This window comes from Chiroxiphia lanceolata, chromosome 19 (genome assembly GCF_009829145.1).
Source record: "Chiroxiphia lanceolata isolate bChiLan1 chromosome 19, bChiLan1.pri, whole genome shotgun sequence".
Classification (NCBI taxonomy): Eukaryota; Metazoa; Chordata; class Aves; order Passeriformes; family Pipridae; genus Chiroxiphia; species Chiroxiphia lanceolata.
Window position 1 is genome coordinate 4,872,409 of NC_045655.1, and position 23,920 is coordinate 4,896,328.

The 23,920-nt window shown below is 50.5% G+C and overlaps 1 protein-coding gene across 2 annotated transcripts in view; it reads right to left on the bottom strand.

Annotated features, from left to right (window-relative positions):
• The window catches only part of MGAT5B (alpha-1,6-mannosylglycoprotein 6-beta-N-acetylglucosaminyltransferase B), a 64,736-nt gene that overhangs the window by 11,589 nt on the left and 29,227 nt on the right, over positions 1-23,920 (bottom strand). The window contains exons 4-12 of one of the 2 annotated variants that reach the window (XM_032706812.1): positions 17,835-17,947; positions 16,769-16,842; positions 15,144-15,314; positions 14,154-14,318; positions 13,326-13,495; positions 4,075-4,206; positions 3,056-3,189; positions 2,223-2,353; positions 1,596-1,601 (exon numbers count right to left, since the gene is read on the bottom strand). In XM_032706812.1, the coding sequence (XP_032562703.1) occupies positions 1,596-1,601; positions 2,223-2,353; positions 3,056-3,189; positions 4,075-4,206; positions 13,326-13,495; positions 14,154-14,318; positions 15,144-15,314; positions 16,769-16,842; positions 17,835-17,947 (1,096 nt within the window). The remainder of the gene's footprint in view (positions 1-1,595; positions 1,602-2,222; positions 2,354-3,055; positions 3,190-4,074; positions 4,207-13,325; positions 13,496-14,153; positions 14,319-15,143; positions 15,315-16,768; positions 16,843-17,834; positions 17,948-23,920) is intronic. The other variant, XM_032706813.1, reaches the window with a different exon arrangement.

A 23,920-nucleotide genomic window follows, 5' to 3' on the forward strand; every position in this document is an offset into this window, starting at 1 on the left:
AAGGCAGAGGTGTGAACTGCACCAGAAGATGGGCCTGACCTATTCCACCGGGGTTGTGGGGGGAGATTTAGCTCTCACACTGCTGTTCCAGAGCACCTTCAGGTAAACCCACAGCAGTGCAAAACCCACACCCTCCCCTCCTCATTCCTTGTAAACACATGCTGGTCCTCCCTACGCTCCCAGAGAGCCAGGACGACTGCAGGATCCATCACCCTGAACATCAGCACCTCGAGCTCCTGCCTTCCCTGCTGCCTCCAAGGGCAACTTCCACTCTGGAGCTGCTGAATTAAACACTTCAGCAGATTCAGAGGGAAGTTTGCAACGACCAGACCTTGCTAATAGCCTCTTATTCCAAGTAACGAGTCCCCAGGATTTTCTTGCTCAGGTTTAATCCTGTTTCACTACCTGGAAAATGAAGGGGGTCATCAATTCTCTTCTTTTGGAGGCTTTCCTGCTTTTGCTCTGCAAAGCAACCTTTCCTTTTAGCAATTTCTCTACTGCAGAACTTTTTCTGGTTGAAAAAAACCACAAAGGGACCAACCACCCTTTGGACACTGCATTTTCAGCTTGTTCCAGTGCTGCAATGGGCCCCGAAAGAGCAGAGACCGGGAGGGAATAAGGAGTTATAAATGGGGAATTTGGGAAAACTGGGTATGTTGCCTTAAAGCCTCCCTGAACGCCGTATTTCTGCCCTCAGCCAGGTATCCCTGGACTTCTCCAAGGCTCAAACCAAGCCTTTCTCACCTTATTAAAACTTCAGCTCCTATTGCAAGCCGGAGGCGAGAAGTTCAGAGGGGTAGGAAATGAGAAATATAGGAAAGGTAGGTTTAATGAAATGTTTCTAAATGTCAAAAACATCCTGCTCTGGAAGACAGCGTTTGGTCCAAGGCTGGTAAATGACTCCAGAAGATGGAGGTGTTCTTTGCCTTCCTAGACCACAAAATCACTCAAAATAAGGAAAAATCCCTCCATCCCCTTATTTTATTCCATGGGGTGGCACAAGATGTGAAGCAAAGCCCAGGCAGCCTGGCCTCAAGGAACAGCCACCAGCAAGGACCAGCCTCAGCCCCTTCACAGAGTAATAAATGACTCCAAATATGCAGTTTTGTGGAAACTGATGTTGTTTGTGAATTCTGACTAAAAGGAGCAAATGCTTGTAGCACCCAGGGTGGAGGGAAATGTCCATTCTGAGGTTTTAACTCTCTTTAGTGTCTTCCTAAATTAACCTAACTGAGCTCAAATGCCACTTCTGGATAGGAAAATGCGGGGGAATGGCAGAAAAATAAGATAAGATATTACAGTTTCCCTAAAATGAGATTTAGTGGGTTTCAGCAGGTCTTTTAGGGAGACAGCAAAAAGAAGACAGTGTGGCTGGATCCTGGCCCACTGCAGGCTTCCCTGCTAATTAGCGGCTGCTAATCAGGGAAGATGGGGAAAGGGAGGAGATACAGCCCCCACTGCATCAACCCACATCAATCCCAGCAGCTCCAGAGGACCAAGCCCACGTCAAGGCAAAGTCGACTCCGGCAAAACCTTTTCTCTCCCGAGAAGACGCGCAGAGGTAAAGCCCAGCAGCAGCTGGTGAGGTACAGTACCTGCAACTGCAGCAGCCCCAGGCGGTGCATGAAGGGGAAAAATAGAAATAAATCAAGAGACAGTGAGAATTAGCTCCTTTTTAAAGCCTTGGAAGGAAAAGAAGCTTGCTAGCTCTGGGTAAGACAGGGGGGAGCACACACAGCCCCTGCAGGAGATGGAGGGGGGATGTTTTGGGGGTGCTGTGGGTGCTGTCCCCATACAGTCACCCACCCTCTCCCCCAGGTGTTGCAGGCACAGGCAGATGGAGGGAGCACAATCCCTTTTCACGGGGTACTTGAAAGCAGAGACAAACCATCCCCATCATAGCACAGCAATCATTGCAATTAATTAACGGCAATCATTGTAATTAATTACATAAAATCATTGATTTGAAATCCTCAGCCTCAGCAGCCTGCTGGGAGCAAGCATCACCCAGAGCAAAGAGCAGGGAATGGTGTCTCACCAGCCTCTCCCTGTTTGCTCAGAGGCATTGGATGTGTCACATCACTCCTGTAGGAATGGGACAAGGATGGTCCTCTACAAACACACTGAGAAAAGCCAGAGGCTGCTGCTGTTGCTGCCTCCGAGCTGTTCCTACAGCTACCCCTGCCTGCCTGGGCTCTCCCCACCATCCCAAGGACACCCACCTTCCAGATGCTGGCCTCCTTCCCGTACACCACTGCCATGCTGCTCACTTTGTTGGACTTGATGAGCTGCCTCTCTGTCTGGTTGAGCTCCTCTGACACGAAGCCCATGAAGGAGTTGTCGGGGGTGTGAGCTGTGGGCACCAAGGGGAGAAGACACGTGGCTGGACAGATGCTTTTTGGCACCTCCCGGGGTTGAGGATGCAGCCACACTGCAGCACAGGGACTGGGATGAGCCCGGCTCCAGAGCCTTGCTGGAGCTTGGAGGAAAAATGGCATGAATCCCCATCCAAGCAGCTCATGAAATCCAGGCTTCAGAAGCCACTCAAGTGGCTCTTTACAAAGTGAGGCATTTTTAAGGTTGCCAAAGGGGCTTTATCCAGCCAGGAAAAAGCAACACTTGATTCATCCAGCAGCCAACGGGTCACTGGGCTCCTTTCAGACAAGCACATCTCCTGACTATGCCACAGGCAAATCCAGACCACTGAGCTGTCTCTCACCTTTAGCATCCCAGCTGAAATCAAACCAGGCTTTGCAACCAAAACCACCCCACGCTTCCCCTCCCTGGAGCTGGAAGCTGCTGGCTGTGCCCTGACTGTGCTGGAGCCAGCAACCCATCATGGTGGAAGGAGCCTGGTCTCTTCTCCTCGAATCATTTCTGTAGCCCAAGAGGTGGCCAAGCAGACCTGGGAGCTCCTTGCACACAGGAGGAAGCAGGAGCAGAGCCAGGGGGGACGGCACTGCCCGTGCATCACCAGCTGGAGGAGCTCAGACCTGCCTCTGTGGTACCTGTGAGACCCCCAAACCACCCCGCCCTGCCCCTGTGCCCCACTCACGGAACATGGTCATGAACTGGGTGGGCTGGAGGTTCCAGTAGCCCCAGTTGGTGCGGTAGCCGCGCAGCGTCGCGTACTCCTCGTGGTTGTACGCCGGCTCCGTCCCAAAGGTGTCGATGACCCGGACGCGGCACCTGGGAGAGCAAACAGGACCCCGGGACCTCACCGTGAGAGAGCCCCAACTTCCAGGGACACGTGGTGTCCGCAGGCAGCTCGTCCCTTGTCTGCACCCCGGAGCATCACCAAGAGCCCTCCCCAACCCACTGCTCCTTCCTGCGAGGAGCAATTTCGCCTGGCAGGACTCTCCACTCCCCGGCAGTTGTGAGAACGATGAATCTCCTGAAGACTTATTAATGCTTTTCCCAATATCCTGGGAATGCTGAGGCAGGCATTACCAGCACAAGACTGAGGAGAGAAGGGGAACAACAAGCAAGGGAAGAGCAAAACAAGCTGAATGCGAGAGCAAATGCATTTATAATAAAAGCAATAACGCAGCTTGTCATTTTTCTCTCTAATAAAATTGTGTAGGATAGTGGAAGAGATGGGAAAAAAACATAATAAATAGCAGGACTATCAGCACTAAATTAAATCGCATATTTTCCTGGCTGGTGATGTACCAGGGGATGATGACATTTGTCTTGATGCTGAAGGAACCATGGACAGGGTTCCTTACAAATCCACAAGGCTTACACTTCTCTCCGAGGTGTGCTCACCTCTGGCTGCAGGTATGGAACTGGAAGCACACACACCCCCCAGGCACATGCAGGAGCTGGTCTCTTCCCAGTTCAGTCTCTTTTAATGAGGTTTTATCTTAAACACGTGAGGCTCTGGAGTGAGCAGAATGCCTCGTGCCATGGCAGCAGGGGACACAGCAAGGCACCAGCCAGGCAAAAATCAAAGGTAAAATCAAAGGGTCTGGCTCCTTGGATGGGGAGGGCTATCCCTCGAGGTCATTACCATTAGTCTTTGCTTGCTAATTAATGAAATGGAGAATAAGAGCAGGCAGAGGCTTTGCTTACCTGTATTTCTTAAAGGAGAGCCCCATGTGCTGCTTCATCTGTTGAAGTCCATGGTAGTCGGTGTAAATCAGGTCGAAAGGCAAAGGACTGGTCAAGGGGCAGTTTCCCCGTCCTGGAGGCACCCCTAAGTGACTGGGGAGAAGCAGGAGGGATCAGGGCCCAGCACCATGAAAGCCCTGAAACACAAACACTCATTTCCCTGCCAGGCATTGAACAGGAGCCACCCACCAGCTCCCTCTTTGATGGGGGGGGATGCAGATGGTTCTCCTCTCCCCAGTTTTTATCTCCCCAGAGGCCAAAGATCTGGGGAGTTCTGGTCCCTCCCCATCTTTGCACCTGCTCCAGCTGAGTTCCTGCTCTTCCCACACAGACTGTGAGGCTTCTGCACAGCAATCCCAGACAGGGCTCATCACCATCTCAGTCACCACACACACTCCCTTGGATGTCTCTTGTTGAAGACACCAGATTTCATTTGGTTTCATTGCAATCACATCAGTGACAGACTTGTAAAACCACATCTTTCCTCTCCTCTCTGCCTGTGAGGCTCCCAGCTTAGCCTAAAATTCCCTAACAGTTCCTTACAACAGCCATACTCAGCCCCTCTTTCCTCCTCCGGTGGATGAAAACCCAGATAAACTCAACTGCAATCTCTTTATCAAGACCATCAGTTACCTCGCTGCCAGGGTGAGATGTGATTAATCCAGCAAGATACAAGGCTGGTAAACCTGTGGTGTGTCTCCTTCCATTTTCAATTACCTCTTTGAACCGATGAATCCCTCTCTCCAAAGCTGTTCCACTAAGTCTACCACTGATGTCAGACTGGCAGCCCATCTGCTTGTCTGGACCACGTTTCCTCCTTTTCAGAAAAAAACCTGTGACACCTTCCAGCTTCAGCAGGTTTCTCAAAAATCCTAGTTACATGTACTTGTGATTTCCAAGTGCCAGTTTGTTCAGAAATACAAATGCTTCGCTCCTCAGTTTTAAAGCTCTATAATTTTTTTCCTCCTAAAGACAATAATTCCTCACCCTCATAACCCCACAAACACCCAAAAAGCAACAGCAACACCCTCATGGAAAACCAAACCGCTGAGCTGGTCTGGTCCACCCAGGCTGTCTCACTCTCACCACGCAGTTGTCCCATTTCGTTCTCAGTCCTTCCAGCAGGGCTGAGGAACTCCTGTTTTATTTTGCAAGTCTGAGCTCAGACACTGTGAAATCTCACCCTTCACTCCTGCCTGCCAAGACGTCTGTCTTTGTTTTCTTCTGGGCTCTTCATTTACTCCTAGCACCTATTTGGAGATGGGAATTTATCCCAGCCATGCCTGTAAGTATTTTTACTTCTTTCAGGAATAAAAGTTCTGGCCAGGTCTTAAAACTCTCAGGCTTTGAATCCTTCCCTCTTATGTGAGCTCTGTTACTGTTTCTTGTAATTTCTCTGCATTTTCCCTTCTGAACATGAGAATCCTCTTTCCAGCCCTACCTGGGTTTTATTTGTTGCTCAGCTGAAGCTCAAATGAACCCACAGCCCAAGGGTCCACCCTCTGATGAGCACTTCCATAAAGTCCTCATCCCTTCCCTAGTCCTTCAGCATTTAATCTATGAAGCCCATGGCTGCTTCCAGAGGAAATCAATGGCTCTTCCACCTGGGGAACAGCCAAGGCATACAGTTATCACAAGCATTTGCTCTCCAGTCTCTCACACTCTTCACCACTATCAGAAGGCGTCACAGGGAGCCAGAAGTGGGTTGGCCAGAAGAGATACTAATGAAGGGCTCTTGGTCTGCTCCTGGTTGTACCTCCCTCTTCTTCTGAACCTGATCTAGTGGAAGATGCCCCTGTTCATTGCAGAGGATTGGACCAGAAGACCTTTAAAAAGTCCCTTCCAATTCAAACTATTCCATGATTCTACATGGGCTTGCAAGCCCTTGAGCGCTGAGCACCAAGATCCTTCTTCCAGCCCCATCCCAACCTCAGATCGGTGAAGGGCCATCCCAAACTTCTGACCACGACACCCAGAAAGTGTGTAAATGTGGAACAACAAAGCCAGGAAAAACCCAGCATTTCAATTTAAGGCGAAGAGCTGCTTTTGCAGCTGCTTCATTGCTCTTGTCACAAGGAATATCAGCGTCAGCTCAGGGCAGCCCAGCCGGGGCGGCCGCAGGGGGAACAGGTCGCAGTTTTGTCACTTTTATGCACAATTTTACACGACAGGACTGATTGGGAAGATGGCAGGAATAGAAAGGCTCTCACCTCCCACAGCCACCTCGCTACGATAAACAGGGCAACGAGGAGACACCCTCCTGGGGAGGTTGAAGGGGAATTTTTAAGCCAGTAAAAAAACCCCCAAGATTTTATAGAGGTGCAATTCTAAACATCAGATTTGCTCACGCACATGCTGCTTTTTCCTCAGTCATCAGCCAAACAGTGATTTACACCAACATGGCAACTGCGGCGAAGCAACTCAGCCAATCTCTAAATCTTGTATTTAAGTGAAAATCCCCAAACCATTACATTTTCCTTGCAGCATACCCCATCCTCCAGCTGGTACGTGTCACACGAGCCACTGCATTACAAAATAATCTCTAATTTAAGAAAGCCCTAACCAAGCTTCATGAGGGGCTGTGGGAGACAGCAATTAGCATAATTAATTCTGAAGCCTCCAAAAAACTTTCCACCAATTAGGTGGAGCAGGTCTGGCTCCCCCAGCTCCTTTCCTCACTGCAATCTGCCACACATCCCCTCCTCTCCAGGTGCTCGGGACTTGCCACATCCATCTATACTCCCAGTGCCTTGACTGCGTGGCAGGAATAGCTCTAAAAGCAGGACCAGTGTCTTTGAGCAGAGCATCTCTCCATTTACCCCCCTTATCCTCCCTAAACACTTTATAACCACTGATTTTAATATTCCAGTCATGCAAATCCAGGCTGCACCTCTGAGATGGCGGGGGGGAGGGATTTTTTTTTTCCCTTCCTCCTTATTTAAACATTTTTTATTCAAGCTTTCATCATTTGCCAGTTAAGTCAACTAATTTTCTACTAAACCCAATTTCACTCATGGTTGGAGTGCAATTTCCCTGATTTTTCCTCGTGCCATGTACTATTAATGGCGCTTGAAATTACGCAAATAAAATTGATGAGCGCAAATGCCGCTTCCTCAGCCGGCGCAGCCCAGAGACCTGTTTTTGGAAGTCACTTGATCCCAGCTCCTGGAGAAACCTCCCCTCCCAGACCAGCCAAGGGTGGTGACCAGCCCATGCCCGTGCTCAGCACCTCCAGAGCCCCAGATGGTGATCCAGTGGCTTGTCCCATCCCGACATCCCGGATTAGTGCATCGCTCCTCTTCGGGAGGGCGCAGCCGAAGCGGCTTCAATCCAGTGGATGCAAGAGCCGAGCTCGCCTCTCTGCCAGCTGCCTCCACCAGCTGTGCCTACTCCAGAATAAATCTACAGCAGCTTCTTGTCCTGCTATTTTCCTCTTATAGGTACTTTAATCAAACCAGGGGACCGTTCCCTCCCCGGGCGCGGTGCAGGCGCTCAGAAATCAGATGACTGCGGGGTTATCTTTACATCCCATTGACCTATTTTCAAATTAACCCAACATTTCTTTCACGCTTTATCACTCCTGGTGCTGCAAAGTCCAGCACTAAATGGATCTCGTGGGCATCTCCTGGCAGCCTGGGCCAATATCCTGTATTATATTTAATTGCATCTCCTCTGCCCACATCTGCTGCCATCAGCAAGACAGAGGGGGGAATGGAGGAGAGCTCCTGTCCTCGCTGCTCACTCACCTTCTCCATGTCTGCAAGAGCCCAGCAGGCACAGGGCTGTTATCCAGGGGTGAAAGGTGCCAGAGCTGAGCCTGTGCAGCTCATGGGGGTCTGTGACAATCCCATCACAACCAATTTAAAGTGCAAACCTAAGCCCACAAGATGAACATCTTACTGCCTGCCCTCTGCTCCCAGCTCTTCCCCCTGCTAGAATGAACACTTGCTAGAAACAAGGATTTTGAAGCAATTTCAGCATGATTTTTAAGGCATCTGCAATGGTTTCACTTTTGCAAGGTGTGTCTGGACTGTTTCTCTGGCCCATCATTGATCTTGTATGACACAGCCCTACCCATCCCAGGGGGGAAGTTCAGCAATCCATTGCTTTATTTCCAAGGCCTGGAGATGCACAGGAGGGTGCCAGAGCAAACTTTTTTTTTTTTTTTCTGGTCAGAGATTCAGCAAATAATGAAGTAACTTCCTAGGAAAGGAGAAATAAATACTTGGGCTCCTTCAGAGAGCAGTAGAAACTGAACACAGATGCTCATGGTGCCTGGGCAGACCCTGTGACAGACAGGCTGTCTCCTGCTGTCCCAGCTGCTCCAGAGCTAAAAAAAAGGAAGAAATTCTTCCCTGTGAGGGTGGTGAGGTACTGGCACAAGTTTCCCAGAGAAGCTGTGGCTGCCTCATCCCTGGAAGTGTTAAGGATGGGTTGGACTGGGCTGGGGGCAACCTGATCTAGAGGAAGCTGTCCCTGCCCATGGCAGGAGGGTGGAACAAGATGAGCTTCAAGGTCCCTTCCAGCCCACCAGATATATCTGCTAGAAACATGTCCTGATTAAATTACAGACTGGAGAAGCCAAGGAAGCTCAGACACACACAGTGTTGTGTCCAGCGCCCGTGTAACCTCTCGGTTCAGTCTTCATCATCTCTGTCTTTGCAAGGGGTTGCAGCTGTCGAGCACCCACAATCATGAGCATCTTTTCAGCTCCCCCTGAGCCCTGTAACCAAAAATCCAGCCTCTCCAAAGCCCGCAACAGCCCTTATACAGCCATGTCCCAGCAAGAACATCAATGCCTGGCCAGAAAAAGAACAACCCAGTAGCCCCATCGGCTTCCAGAAACACTCGCTCTCAAGTACCAGGAGCACCTGATGCTCCACTAAAGGCTGAAGGTTCCTGCCCACTGGTGCAGAGCTGATGAATCCCACAGCCATGCCATGCAGCTCCATCAGGATCACATGCAACTGGTCACTTCTGGCTGTTTTCACAAGCAATTCCTCTCTCTCCCACACAATGGCAGGACTGTGTTTGCCAGCTGGCGAGGGGAGGTGAGGCCGGGAGCCCGGGCACGGTACAGGTTTTCATGTGAACAGATGCAAGACAGAAAGATGGCTTTTATCTGCCAGGAAATAATTAGAAATGTATTTGTCTGGACATCGTGTTTCCATCTGAATGGCTCTTTCTGCAGCGTGAACACACCTCGGTGAGCGTGGAGAGCACAGGAAAATGGGAGCTCTAACTGTGTGCTGGGTGGAGTGGTGGCAGCAGGAGCTGAGCCTTGTGCCACCATGGTGCCAGTCCTAATGCAGCCCACACACACCACCCCAGCACAGGGAGGGTGTGTGGCTTGTCACCCAAGCCACAGCTACTGCTGGGCAGGGAAAAGGCTGCCAGCACAGGATACAAGCACATGGTGAAAACCAAGTGTCTTGCCAGGGAAGGTATTAGAGTAGTATCAGAACTAGAGACAGGAGCAATTAAGCTCCGGGAACACTTTGTAAAGCCCTGACCCCACGAGGCATCAAATCCCATTTTCTTCGACTTTCTGTCCTGCCTTATGAGCAGTTAACTTCAAGGGGACCATCGCAAAAAGCACCTTTCAGTGTCATTGAGATCAGCACTCCTGTAGTTCCAGCAGTACCACAGCCCCAAGCCTCTCCTTTAGCCCTGCAAAAGCAGCTGGAGATGCCAAGATGTCCATTGCCATGACCTGAGGACGGGGTAGGACCTGGAGGTCCCAGCACTGCCTGTAGTGCCCCCTCTCCTGGGGGCAAAGGCTGAGCACATCCTTCATGCCTGACCCCACAGCACGGGTGCTGCAGAGGAAAAGCCTCGGTTTATTGCAGCTTTTGTGCCGGCACAGCCATTGCTCCAAAGTGCTGCTTGTAATTTTCCAACATCTACTCATGAGCTGCCTCATTATCAACCCAGCTCAGGGCTTTCAGGCACTTCCCACTCCTCCCCTACCAAGCAGCACACACGAACACCGGCCTGGATTCTCACCTCCCTGAAAGCACTTCTGAGCTACCAACACAAGACAAGGTGTCTTCAGCAAGAATAGCGTCTGCACTCAGATTTTGGATGTTTCTTCCTGCCCTGCTTCAAGACAGGGCTCAAAATGCTGCTGGCTCCCAACCCAGCACAAATCTCAGATGGAAAACAGCTCCTGGCTCCCTGTTCCAGCTCAACGGTTTGCTTTCCTCCCAGGGAGCTGCACAGAAGCTCCCTGTGGAGTCACAGAATGGTTTGGGTTGGAAGGGACCAGATAAGCCTGTGTTTCACCCCTTGCCTCTCAAGACGCATCAGAAGCACCTCATAAATTCACTGAGAAATGCAAAAGAGGACAAATACCTGGACTTAGTTCAACTACAGGAGAAAAATTACCCCCTGGTAGGACATAGCAGCAGAATTCACAGATCTTTAAGGCCCAGTCACACTCACAGCCTGTTTTCATCCCCAGTCCTCCATCACCAGCTTTTTTGACCAGGGCCTTATTTCTCCTCCTCGTTTGCCCAATCCTGAGCATTCCAGACCCAATCCTGACCACCCCCTCCAGGCACTGCTGCATTGCAATCAATACAGATGCTAATAATGAACAGCTCTCAGATAACCACTGAAGTGTTTGCAGGCAAAACCTTCCAGCGATCCCCTGCCAATGATCAATACTCACAGAAAAATCAGCTCAGAAATTTGAACAGATGAAAAAACAAACCAGCAGAGAGGTTAATCCATGCTGAATAATTTATGAGTGCCAGCGAAGGCTGTGCTGGGCCAGAGCAGCTACAGTTCCCAGGCATGAAAGGAGCAGGAGTTGCCAAAGAAAAAATACACAGAAAGTGGATTCAACACTGCACATTTCTGGAGTAAAATATCCCTGAACCCATCCCAACACTGGTGCCTGTGCTGCTACAAGCTCAGCAAGAGACACTTGGGATGGGAGAGGACAAATTCAGCCCCAGTCTACAGCAAGGCAAAACTCCAGCCACTTGAGCATCAAACAACCCCTGCCAAAAGCTGTGGCTACAGGTAAAGTCCCCTCCAGGTTTTAACAAAGAGCCCAAGATTAACTATTAGCATGACTCAGGATTAATTACACTTGTTCTGCTAAGCCTCCCACTCACTCCTGGTCAGGCAAAAGCTTTTCCCAACACTCCTTAGAGCCACCAGCCCGAGAGCAGGGACATTGCTGAGAGATCTGCAGGCACTGAGCAGGATTTCTGGCACCACTCAGTCCCCCCTTGGGCAGAACCTCTGCCCCCCTTCTGACACCCATATTAACCCATCTCTTGGTGGGCTGCAGGAGGGTCCCAGTGAGTGCTGGGCTCAGTCTGGGACAGAGGGGACCTGGCTACAGCCCCAGATCCTGCCTCCACTGGCCCCAGCCCCATCAATATGAAAGTGGGCACTTGACATGGGTGTCCAGCATTTAAAATGTCATCAAAGCCAGGCACAGGACACACTCTTGGGGAGGTGGGGACAGCATCTATCACTGGGACACAGAGAAGGACAAAATGTGCAGTCCCAGCCCAGCTCCCTCACTTCCCATCTCAGCTACAAAGGGGAAGAGACAGAGCTGCCGTTCCCAGGCATCCCAGGGGACACATCGAAATCCACGTCAGAAGAGATCTCATCACTGCCAACTGACGTTGAAGCTCCCACGCTTCTGAGAAAGGCAAAATACTACAGGCAGCAACGCAGCTCCCCAGTCACTCGCAGAGGGAAACGGACGCTGCAAAACCCCCTGTAAGACTCACCAGCTCCTTCCCCTCCTTCAACAACAACCATGAGGCTCCTCATTAAAAAACACAAGCAAGAACCACACAGCAACAACACAACCCTCCCAGCCATTCACTTCTTTCATCCCTGAGTGCACGGGTGTTATTTAGCACATCAGCTGAGCTCAGCACACCTCGCGGATCGCTGTGACACGTGCACGCCTCTTTGAGGAGCTGCTGCCTCTTGCATCAGGACCAGGATTATTTTTTGAGTTAATTAGTCGGGAGCTAATTCCGTTCATTAATTCTGAATGCCACAGGGGCTGGGTTGGGGGGTTTTTTGTGCTGTTTTTTCTCCAGGATTGTTGGGTTTTTTCACTCCCTTTTCAGCACGGCTCATTATGTGGCCGATGCTGGCTTAGCATGTCCCAGAGCCTGGCCTGTCCCTGAGGCAGCTTCAGGCTCTTCTTGATTTATAACCCATCTAATCTGTATTTCCTCTGGCACTTGCCCTCCACTCAGGATGGTAAGGAAACCTTGTGAGGCTACAAGAGGCAGTAGTGTCAGCCTGGTGATAACAAAACTGCATCAGCAGAGAGGAACGTGGCACGTGGTTAGCTTCGCCCTCTTACTTTTTCCATCTAATATTGGTCCCTCTTGGAGACTCTCACCCTGTATCGCCCCATATCCCACGTCACAAAAAGCCCATCCCTCTGTGGGAAGTGCCTCCAGAAGCAGCAAATTCCCCTGCAGGTCCCCAAACCACCCCCAGCACCTTCTGAGGAGGGACTCCCCAGGGCTGCCACCCACCTGCAAGGGATGCAGGTTCTATTTGGCAGCCACACCAGCTGCTTGCCTTGTGGCAGAGCAGGAAGGGAGGAAGGGAAAAATAGAAAGAAAAAAGGAAGGAAGGAAGAGAGCACAGTCATTGCTCAGACAACACCAGCAAAGCCATGGGGGTTGAGTGCAGCCATGTACAGTGGGAAGAGCCAGAGACTGCAGGACACCTGCACCCTGCAGCCACAGGGCCACCAGCCCCACAGAGAGCATCCCTGGGGAATGATGGGCGACAGGGAGCCTTTCCCATGCCCAGCTCCAGGCAGGGGTCAGGGGACAGGATGCCAGGAAGGCAGCACACAGGATGCTGCGTGCTGGCAGCGGGGGATCATTCCACTCAGATCCAGTGCCAGGACCACAGTGCCTGCCCAAGGCAAGTCCACAGCAGCCCCACGCAAAGCATCACTTTACACCAGTCCTTCCCACTTTCCTGAGATGCAGAAAGGATGGGATCAATTCCATGATGCTGGTGGTCTGCACCCACCCAACACCTGCACCAGTACAGCACCAGCCTGGCCTGAGATGCAGGTCAGGGAAAAGCCACATGCAACCTATTCTGACCTTGTGCTTTCACATCACACCTCAATGCAACCCACACACATGCAGGGGGCAGACCCTCTTAGGGGGGCCCAAGCACCCACAGAACCCAGCACCCACCTCTGCAGCTCCTTCAGGGAGATTGTGACTCTCAGGCTGTGTCCCAGGAGGAAGAGGGCAGCCAGGATGTCAGCCCACTGCACCATCTCGCCCAGCGGGCCCCCCTTCAGCACCCGTGGGCTGAAAACATCCCCCGACTCCTCCGTCAGGAAGCCAATATGGATCAAGATCTGGAGAGACAAGGAGAGGGGTCAGCACTGGGGAAAAGGACAATTTGGGTTTTCCAATCCAAAACAACTTATGGTCCCTGAGTCCCTCCAGGTCCTTCGCACACTGTAATTACACAGCGAAATCAGAGAGGGATGAAGGCAAGTGAAATGTGTCCAATTAGCAAAGACCAAATGGTCAGAGTTTGCCAGCTCCCCCTGTCTGGTGCTCTGTGTCCTGGGACCACGCTCACATTCCTGATTACATCACAGGCTGAACCACAGAATGGAGGGAGATCTCCCAGCACACAGGGATCGAAGGGAAGGGCACCACAGATACACCAACGGCAGGGCCAGCAACCTCAGCATGTCCTCAGAGGAGACGTACCAGACTCCTGCCCCCTGCTGATGTCTGGCTGCCAGCTGGACATTTTCTCCCATCCACCAGGACCCAACTCCAAAATCCACCCCATTGTTCAGCAACACCAGTCCTGCCACATCCCGAACTCATGTGGAGCCACATCCACGGGCAACAGACCGACCCCGCAGGCCCACGTGCTTCCATAAATGAATTTTCCTTCCAGCTCATTCACAGCCCAGCTGTCTCCACTTCTCCGTGCTCCCAAGGGCCCAGCTTTCCCATCTCCACACCACGAGCCCCTGCTGTGCAATTTGCTCATACGTGTTTCTGGTCCCTTTGCCGCCCCTTCAGCTTCTGCTCGAGGCGCCGGGCCGCCCGCAGCCACTGCTGGGCCAAGTGCCGGATCCTCTTCTTCATGAAGCTGAGGGACTCCTTGCCCGTGCCAATCAGCTCCAGGAGGTGAGCCAGGTCGCTCCGGAAAGCTGCCTAGGAAAGGAACACGCTCTGCACTGTGAGTGTAGGGAAAGCGGCCACGAGAGGAGCCTCCGGGCTGCCCCAGGGGCTGCAGGAGGTCTGTCCATCGCAGCTCAGGTGCTGTGGGTCCTTCCTGCATGGACAGCACTCCCCAGAGCCACCACAGCTCCTCCACTTCATGCAGCAAAACCCAGAGGTCTCACTGCACCCAGAGCATCTCATAATAACCCGGATTCCTCATTAAAGACATGGACATGTTGGAGTAGGTGTAGAGGACACAAAAATGATCAGAGGGATGAAGCATCTCTGCTATGAGGACAAGCTGAGAGAGTTGGGGTTGTTCAGCCTAGAGAAGAGAAGGGTCCAGGAAGACCTTCTTGAGCCTTTACAATACTTAAAGGGGGCTTATAAGAAAGATGGGGACAGACTTTTTAGCAGGGCCTATTGTGACAGGACAAGGAGTCGTGGCTTTAAACTAAATGAGGGTCAATTCAGACCAGATTTAAGGAAGAAATTTTTTACAATGAAGGTGATAAAACACTGGCACGAGTTTCCCAGGGAGGTGGTAGATGTCCCATCCCTGGAAACATTCAAGGCCAAGTTGGACGGGGCTCGGAGCAACCTGGCCTAGTGGAAAGTGTCCCTGCCCATGGCAGGGGGTTGGACTAGATGACCTTTAAAGGTCCCATCCAACTCAAACCATCCTGTGATCCTGTGAAAACCCACCAGAGGTATCACGGCCCTGCTGACACTGCTGCTCTGGGAACATCTATTTCCAGCTGATGTCTCCCCCCAGACCCTCCCAGAGTGGCAGAACACAGGCTGTCCCCACCTTACCTGCACCGGGGGCCGCGGTGGGGGCGAAGGCGCAGCCGCCGTCCTGTTTCTCCAGGGCAGGGGAGGGCAGAACCACTCGACCTCGCTGAGGTAGATGAGGAACGAGCACTCGGTGCCGTCCACGCCAAAAAACGCATAGCAGGGGTCAGAGGTCCACCTGGCCCTCATCCACTGCAAGGGAGCAAAGAAACACATGGGGCTCATGCTCTGGCCAGGAGGGAATGTGGCAGCCCTGCCAGCTGCCCCTGCTATGGGAAACCTCTGTTCTCCATCCCCTTTACCTGGGAGATGGAAATGAAGGGCAGAGGGTGGACAAAGGGCTGCAAACCCAGAACCTGTGTCTCAGTGTCAGCCTCCAAGGCACACAGGGCAGAGGAACAGCCAGAAAGGTTTGCTGGGGGCTCCCTGGGCTTCTAGCACTGATTCCAGCACCAACACACACCTTCCCTGGGGGCACAGCTATTAATCCCCAAGAAATGATACACCACAGGGATTTCTTCCCACTAGCTTGGCTGGGGAGCAAGGGGAGCTGCTGATTTCATTGCCCTGGGCACAGCGGGGCACCAAGACAGATCTGCTGCAGTCCCCAAGGATGATTTCACATGGAGGAGAAGAACCAGAGACCAGAGCAGCGATTTATCATCCCCCACAACAGCTCTTGCCAGCCCTTTCCTAATTCAACTACAAAACCAAATCTACTCAGAGACAGGTCGCTGCGCCCAATATGTAAAGCACAGCAATCATCAGGAGAGGAGATGGGATTACAGCCTTCCACAATTACATTACATTCTGAATTTACTGAAATTGTGGAAGGAGAGGATGCCTAGCACTAGGGGAAGAGAAAAATACAGCCCTCTCCCATATCATTTTCATATACCCTTCAACATCTTTTCAGCGAGACTCAGCCCTGTAGAAGGCTGAGCTTGAAGCAGGAGGTTGGGAAGGGGAGGGAAAAGGGAGATGCTTTTAATTAGTTCATGTAAATATGCTCTCTGACAAAGCCATCATGGTCTGGGCCAAATGCCAGGCTGCATTCAGGTGTAAAGAGTAGGTTGGGTCAGGCAGGACATCCTACTTGAGATGGAGGTCCTGGCCACCTGAACAAGATGCTGCTCTGTGCAGTGCTGAGGTTATTCCCCAGACACAAGGGAATGTTCCAGGTATTTAGAGACGATGTGACAGTGCTTCCTCCTCGCTGTGCTTCTGGCCTTAAACACAGAAACTCCAGGCAGGGAGGGTTGCAGGTCTCACAGAGCTGATTCTGCTGCTGCCTGAACACCTCTGGGTACTGTGGCCTCAGTGGTTTGTATGACTCAAACTAAAGGAACAAGCCTTATTATTGGGGGAAAATAGTTACATTTCTGCATCAAAGGCTCCCAGAGAAGACTGGACACCTTCCTTGTGTCTTCTCCTTTATACCACAGCCCTGCTTTGCTTTCCACATCTTTGCTTCTGCTCCTCCTCCTGAACCTTTCCCATATTAAAGCAACCAGTTTTATTCTGGAAACCCTAACCCCTTCCCACTGTCCTTCCCAGTTTAACCCCAGGGATTGTTGCTTTGTGCCCCTCCCAGCAGTTTCCATCGCGGGTCAAAACCCTCTCCCAGACACAGATCCCCGACTCACCTCCACCTTCCCAGCACAGTCAGGGTACTTGGGGTCCCTGGGCACCTCACACTGGTCCCTCCTGCCTTCCATCACTGCAGAGAGAAAAACTGGGCATGGGGAGAGCTGGGATGTGCCAGGGGGGCAGACAGAAATGCTGTGAGGGGAGGGGAGGGGATGGGATGGGTCTGGCAGCCCCCAAGCATGTTAATCAGCACCACAGCTGCCAGCCCCATCCCACTGAGTGGAGCAGGACACTAAGATATAGGGAGGAAACAGAGGAAATCCACCCTGCTTCCATGCTGAGAGGGTGTCCCCCTTTCCTAAATCTCAGCAGGTCCATTTACAGCACCTCCCTGCTGCCCTCAGCCTGGCCCAGACCCCAGGTCCCACCTATCCTGTAAGCAGGATCTAAGAATGCATTCAACAGCCTTTATGCTGTAAACTTGCAACAAAAATTGTTGCAACAAAAATTCTTTCCTGCTGAGCTGTTGAAAGAAGACTCAGATCCCAGAATCAGCTCTAGAAAAAGGCAGAAAGTGGCTAAAAAGGTAATAGGATCTTTCCTCCCTCCTTGGTTGGGTTAATAAAAGCCCCCACCCCTCCTACAAGCCCCTCCTTTGCCCATAACTGAAAAGGCTTGAGGTGGAAGAAGCAATGGAAAGATCTTCCACCTAAACCCCAGGAACCATGCAGCCAGGTGGAGAAACATCTGGAGAACCCAGCTGCCCTCCCAGCAGTGCCAGAGTGGGACGGGAATGTCTCTTCTGGTGCCGAGTCCCATCAGTCCCTGGGAGTTTGGATCCAAACCACCACATTTTTCTGCCCAGGTGTTTGTGCTGGCACCGCTCCTCATCTTTAACTTTGCATTTAATTCCCTGGCATTTCTACCTGACAGCCATTCAGATTTGTCACCACTCCTCCCCCCTGCAGGCACGAGTTTCCCAAGGAAGGTAAACCTCAGATATCCGCATCCATTCCTGGCATTTCTACCAAATTTTTCATGGTAGGCTTGGCTGGATCTTCCTGTTGCAGCAGCAAAAACACATAAGAGGTTTGGAGCATGGAGAGCCCCAGGGACACTCACCTTTCCCGTTGAGGAGGCTGTTCCGGAGAATCTGATCGACTTTTATTGCGATGTCCGAGACGTTCTGAGCTATAGCCTGGATCCTCTCCATCAACCCCGCTGCTGGCTGGAACCTGGGGAGGAAACCAAACTGACCCTGAAAACTTAAGGTCTCACAGCGGTGACACTCAGAGCAAAATTCAAGCCCTTGGAAGCTGCCAGCAGGTTGAACTTAGCTCCAGGATGCAACATGGGAACTGCTGGTCCAGCGTATAACAGGCAAAGAAGTCACTCTGCCTTCCAAGAGGTTTGATTTAAAATGTATGCAAATCAGCATTTATATACAAATTGTGCCATTCTTCACAGCGTGCTGATAAACACGGATGTGCCCGTGCATTTTATGTGGGGAAATATTAAACAGACTGGGAAAAAAAAAATTGTTTTTCCTATTTCAGATGCGCTGCGTTTGAAAACCCTCTGCTGAGATTATTGGCTGTGCAGCGCACGTAGGAAGCCGTGCTGGGAAAAAAAGAAAGGAGAAAAAGAATGAAAGTACAGAGAAGAGAAGGTAAAACCAAGGAGGGGCTGAGGAAGCTTGTGGGCCTGGAGCAGTCTGATGCAAAATGGATGTCCTGGGTCAGCCCATCCACCAAAGGTGGGGGGCAGTTTTTTCTCTCCCAGGTAGCAAGAACTAGGACAGGAGGAAGCAGCCTCAAGTTGCACCAGGGGAGGTTTAGAATGGATATCAGGAAAAATCACTTCATTGGAAGCGTGGTCAGGCATTGGAACAGGCTGCTGAGGAAGTGGTGGAATCACCGGTCCATGGAAGCGTCCCAAAAACATGCAGATATTCTTAGGGACATAGTTTAATAGTGAGCTTGGTAGTGCTGGATTAATGGTTGAACTTGATAGTATTAGAGGTCTTTTCCAACCTTAATGATTCAGGTGAGTGGATTTCCAGGAGCCCAGCAAGGAGCAACAGCAAGGGCAGGGGTAGGGTGCCAGGGCAGCACTGCAGGAGCTGGGGATCACAGCCCAAGCAAAGCCCACAGACACCTTCCCACCAAGGCTTGTGATCAGATTCCACCAGTCTGAACAGCTGCACATGCCTCTATGGAATTAAACCTGGCAGTCAATACTGTCCTGGGTAAACAGCCCCATTAAACTCATCCACATAACACACCGTGTAGACTGAACTGACAGAGCTCTGTAAAGAGGCTGGGTGTCAATTAAAACCTGGTGCAACATGTAAAAGGGCAAAGAGAACTCAATCCATCAGCAGTGGTGTCCTGCCAGGCTTGACAAGGAGTGAGCTCTCCTGCCACTTCCATCACAAACAGCCACCACGTCTCGACAAGCGTGGTTATCACAGTAAATAATTTCCCCTCCTGCAGCATTTGGGTCGTAAGTTTTCCCTCCTGCTGCCACCAAGATCATTATTATACAAGGAAATGTCATATGCAGTGAGCAAAAACCAAAAGGGCTACCTCGAATGCTCGTGGCACAAAAAAATATGTGCTGATGTCAGGTCCTCCATGGTGGAGTTTTATGTTTGTTCTCCAGCAGATCAGTGAACCCGAAGGCTGGGATTTAAAGTACCTCTGTCCTCAAGGCTAAAAAAATCCTGGTTTTATGAACCGACACTGCTTCGGTTGTTGATTTAAAGTCCATTTGCCAGCAGTGAGCAGCCCACATTTTTCCTTCTGGCGTGGTTTACGACCATCAATATTCAGGCTGCACAACTCCACTGGGAGCCACCCATCCTGGGCTTTTAAGAAATAATAATTAAAATGCAGAGGACACCATTGCCCCCGAGTCACTTCCAACCTTTGCAGAGAATAAACCCCAGGTATCCCGCTGTAACCACTGCAGCAGGGAGGCTGCTCCTGAGGCCCTGGGAAAATATGGGCACAAAAATAACCTGTGATAAGCTGTGCTTGTCAGCACAGCTCTGAGGAGACAAAATTATCCGGCTCCGAGAGCAGTGTGGTACAGGCAGGCCTGAAAGCTTGCAAAACCCCCATTTCTGCAACCCTTTTCCCACCAGCAAACTGCTGTCAGACCCTGCAAGTGATGCAAAGGCACTTGGTAAACAGCTGGGAAGGGCAATTTAGGAGCAAACGTTGCATGAACGCAGTGAATTCAGAGCCAGTGAGCCCAAACTCCTGCTTCCAACAGGAGAGGGATGTTGGCCTCGTGAAGAAGATGCTCCCCAGGTTTCTCCAACACTCACGGTAACAAGAGGGCATGACCACAGGCACAGCAGCACTGCTCCCACACTTCAGAGCACCCAGATTAGCCCACAATCCAGCTTCTGCCTCTTCCCAGAAGCTATCCCAATTCTAACTTGTGTCCAAACCTGCTCCCCAACACCCAAGTAATTAGGTGAATCTCAAAAGTCAACAGCAACCTCGGTCCTTACCTCCTCTCTGATGACCTCCAGCACCCACAAACACGCTCAAACAAAAATCAGGATCATTATCCTAAATAAAAGGCTTCCTTCCAGGCTCAGCCTCACAGCCAGACAGCTCTGGTGCTGGTTTCCATCGGGTGATGGATCTGGCCCAGCAGCTATGACAGCTTGCCCAGCTCTTGTAAAGCTACAGCTGCTGCCCAAACACAAAGATTTCACCTCAGAGCCCTTAGATGTAAAATGTATGTCTGAGCATCACAGTTGGCACCTCCAGTTCTCCCAAACAAGACAGTTGCTTTGCATGGGCTCTGCAGGGCTTTCCCCAAAAAACACAGAGGGTTACTGCACAGTGACTCTAAAAAAGTCCACCATTGCTCCTGGCATGTAACTAAAGAAGATGGAAAAATGCAGAAGGTAGAAAATATCCCTTCAAAATCTCTCAGCACTTGCACGCTCATCACCCTTACTTGCCAAACTTGCTTTCTCCAAACCCCTGTGACTTTGAGCGAGGGATTTCATGGTTGGGGTGAAGAGCTCTCACGTCAGGAGCACTGACAGGCCTCGTGTTTGTACCTGCTGGGTAACAAGGCCATCACTCGAGCAACAAATTTCGTGTAACGTAGTAAGGAGGTGACAAGCAGGTTAAGCATAAGTTACATCACCCAGGAGCACAGGGATCTGTCACAAGGACAAGGAAATGAGACATTTAAAGCAAAATCTCAAACGTAAAAAGGTTTTCCTGTGCCTCGTAGGAATCTGATGCCTTGTTCTTAGTAACTGGAGACACTGGGAAGGACAAGAAAAGTGGTTTATTCTGCTCAGTCAGAGCTAAGCAGAGGGGGAATATCCCAGCAGGTGGTTCCATCCAACAATGGCCAGCGGAAAGAACTCCTCACTTCCAGCACCACCGCTGCCCAGGGAGTAGATTTTTTTGCCTTTTTCCCCCCCTCCTGCTCTTTAAATTTTTCCACAGCGACACTTTGAATGCCACCGAAACGCACTGGCGCTGTGCCAGCTGCTGAAACTACACTAAATTACCACGGCTTTTCTAGAACAATTTTTAACCTGGGACCTTAAAACCGTTTACCACAGCAAATACAGTATTTTTACTCCTAACCATCAATATTGATTTCATCTTTATTATTTTCAGATTTATATTTCCCCATGTTGATTAAGATTCAGATCACGCTGCGCCTTATAATGCTCTGTATACAGTATTCATCTCGTTTCAAAAACTGCTATTAAGATGTATCTTTCCCCACTGGCAGATCATTTGCCATATAATATAGCCAGAGGTTGAGTTTTCCTCCACTTTTTTATGCATTAATTTGGTTGCCTTCACTTTGTCTCTTGTCCCCAACCCCACAGCACCAGCTCAGATTGAGCCTGTTTATCCCCTTACAAGCCACTGTATTTTTATTGCCTTTTATAAAAGTGGCATTATGAAAAGATGAATCTCTTTCTATTTGTGTGTTGTCTTCATAATACAAGCCCTAAACATATTTGCTTGCTCATCCGATATTTCTTGCTATTAACTGGTGAAAAACATGGCTTTGGGAAGACCAATACAGATGGAGAAAAGCAGATGTTCTGAAGATAATACGTCGACAAATTCAACATTCACACAGAGCAGTTTACCAAAGGATTTCAACTCGCTCATTACAAGGCCTGAACTGCCATTTGCCTCCCTAAATGTGTTAAGGTTTTTTGCCCAGAGACCCAAAGCAGAGCAGAAAGTGGCAGGGGAGGGTGCCCAGGGCCGGTGCTGAGCTCTCACTGCTTCCCTGGCTCTGAGGACAGAAATCACCCACTAATATCCAACCCCACTGTCCAGGACAGGGAGCTGAAATCCCAGAGGCAGTTCTGATGGAAAACCCCTCCCAGCTGTGGAAAAAGGGCCTTTCCCATCTTCCTGGCTCCTTTAGCTTTTGAGGCATTGCTTGTTAAAATAGCTGGGATACCTCCCAGAGAAATGAACCCCAAGGGCATCTCCAGCCCTGAGGGCTCAGGCTCCTCTGCCCATCCATTCATCCATCCAGATGGGATGAGCTCAGACTCATCCAACAGCCTGTGGAGGACAAGCCAAGGAAAGGTCACAGGGAAGTGGGAAAAGGCCCTCACACAAGTGCTGGATAACTAGAAGAAGTGATTTAAATCTCCGAGAAGACGGAGAAATTAGGAGCTTTGTTCCCCTGAACTAAAAGAATCCAAGTAAATCTCATCAATGCAGGAAGCAAAACTTTTTGGGCAGATCCATGCCCTTGTGTACATCTCCACATCTTCTCTAAGGTAGTTTGCATCCTAAAGCCCAGGGGCCAGGGCTGCCCATGTTGGAGAGAGCAGGACACAGACACGGGAGGTTACTGGGTGGCTGATGCCTGAAAATCTGGGTCACAGTCCCCTGACACCAATGACCCAAGGAAGGGTGTGGTGAGAGAGGCAGCAGTGGCTGGGCAGGTGCCCTGCTCAGGAGGCTCTGCTGTGTGGTCTGTGTCTTTTGGACTCGTACTCCTGGTTTTAATCCTCATCACTCCAGTCCTGGAGCTATTTCCCTAAGCTTGGATAAACAACCCTGCCTTGGTTTGAGCTGGTGGTCCATGTGGGGAGGGCAGCACCTGCTTTCCCTGCTCCGTTTGGGAAAGGCTCAGACCCCCAGGGAGCAGAGCAAAAGCCCAAAGCCATGGTTGCCATCAGCCTGGTAGAAATTTATAGTAACGTTAGGGGAAGAAAAGTGGTGGGGCTGAGGGACAGGACTCACTGCTTTCCCCATCACTGGAGTGGGCTCTGCCAGGTTGCTCAGATCCTTGGTGCCTTTCCTGACATCAAACGAGGACAGGGATGCAGCCCCTGGCTTTGCAACCTCCCCAAGAGCCACATATCTGTATCACTGAGAACTGGGTTTAGTCTTCACAGGCAGCTCCAGCCAGTCAACTGGATGAAAAATTAAAAGTGAAATTAAAATATCTGTAAAAAGTCAGAGAACAGAGTTTGCTTCCAGTGTAATTTCTGGGGTCTCTGTATAATGCAATGTTTTCCAGCTCAAGGTTGAGTTAAACAGTTCAATTTCCCCTCTACAAACTCCTGAAAAAGGACCTGAGTTCACTCTGGCCATGTTTGTGCTCACAGGGAAAATATCCCAGAGAACGTGATTTGGGATGGGAGCGTTCCTTGGAAACTTATTTAAAGCAAATACCAGATGATGCATAGGCAGAGCCCTGCCTGAACTGCTCCAACACCAAGTTCCATAATAAATCACTTAATAAATACCAGAGTGTTTAACTCACTGAAGTACTTCCATTTATTTTCATTTCAGTTGATTGTGGTGGGTGATGTTTCTCACACAAATACTTCCATAGAGAACCAGACCAGAGCTAACCCAAAGCCCACAGCTGCACACCCCAGGGGAGGACACTGACATTTTAGTCAGCTGGCAATAAATTCCATGAAAAAAAAGATGAAAACCAACTTTCCAAGCAAACCCTGTAGCTCACCAACACAGGGAGAAATTGCCAGCAAAGTATAACCAACATAATTAGCTAAAATATTTTATGAATGTCACAAAGTGATCACAGATCCTTCCCAAGCAGAACACGAAGCTGAAGCCACAAGCCCAAATCTTCATTTTCCTCCTGACTCTCAGAGCAGAACCAAACTGAGCCACATGCCTGGACAGCAGTAGGTTTATTGATGGGAA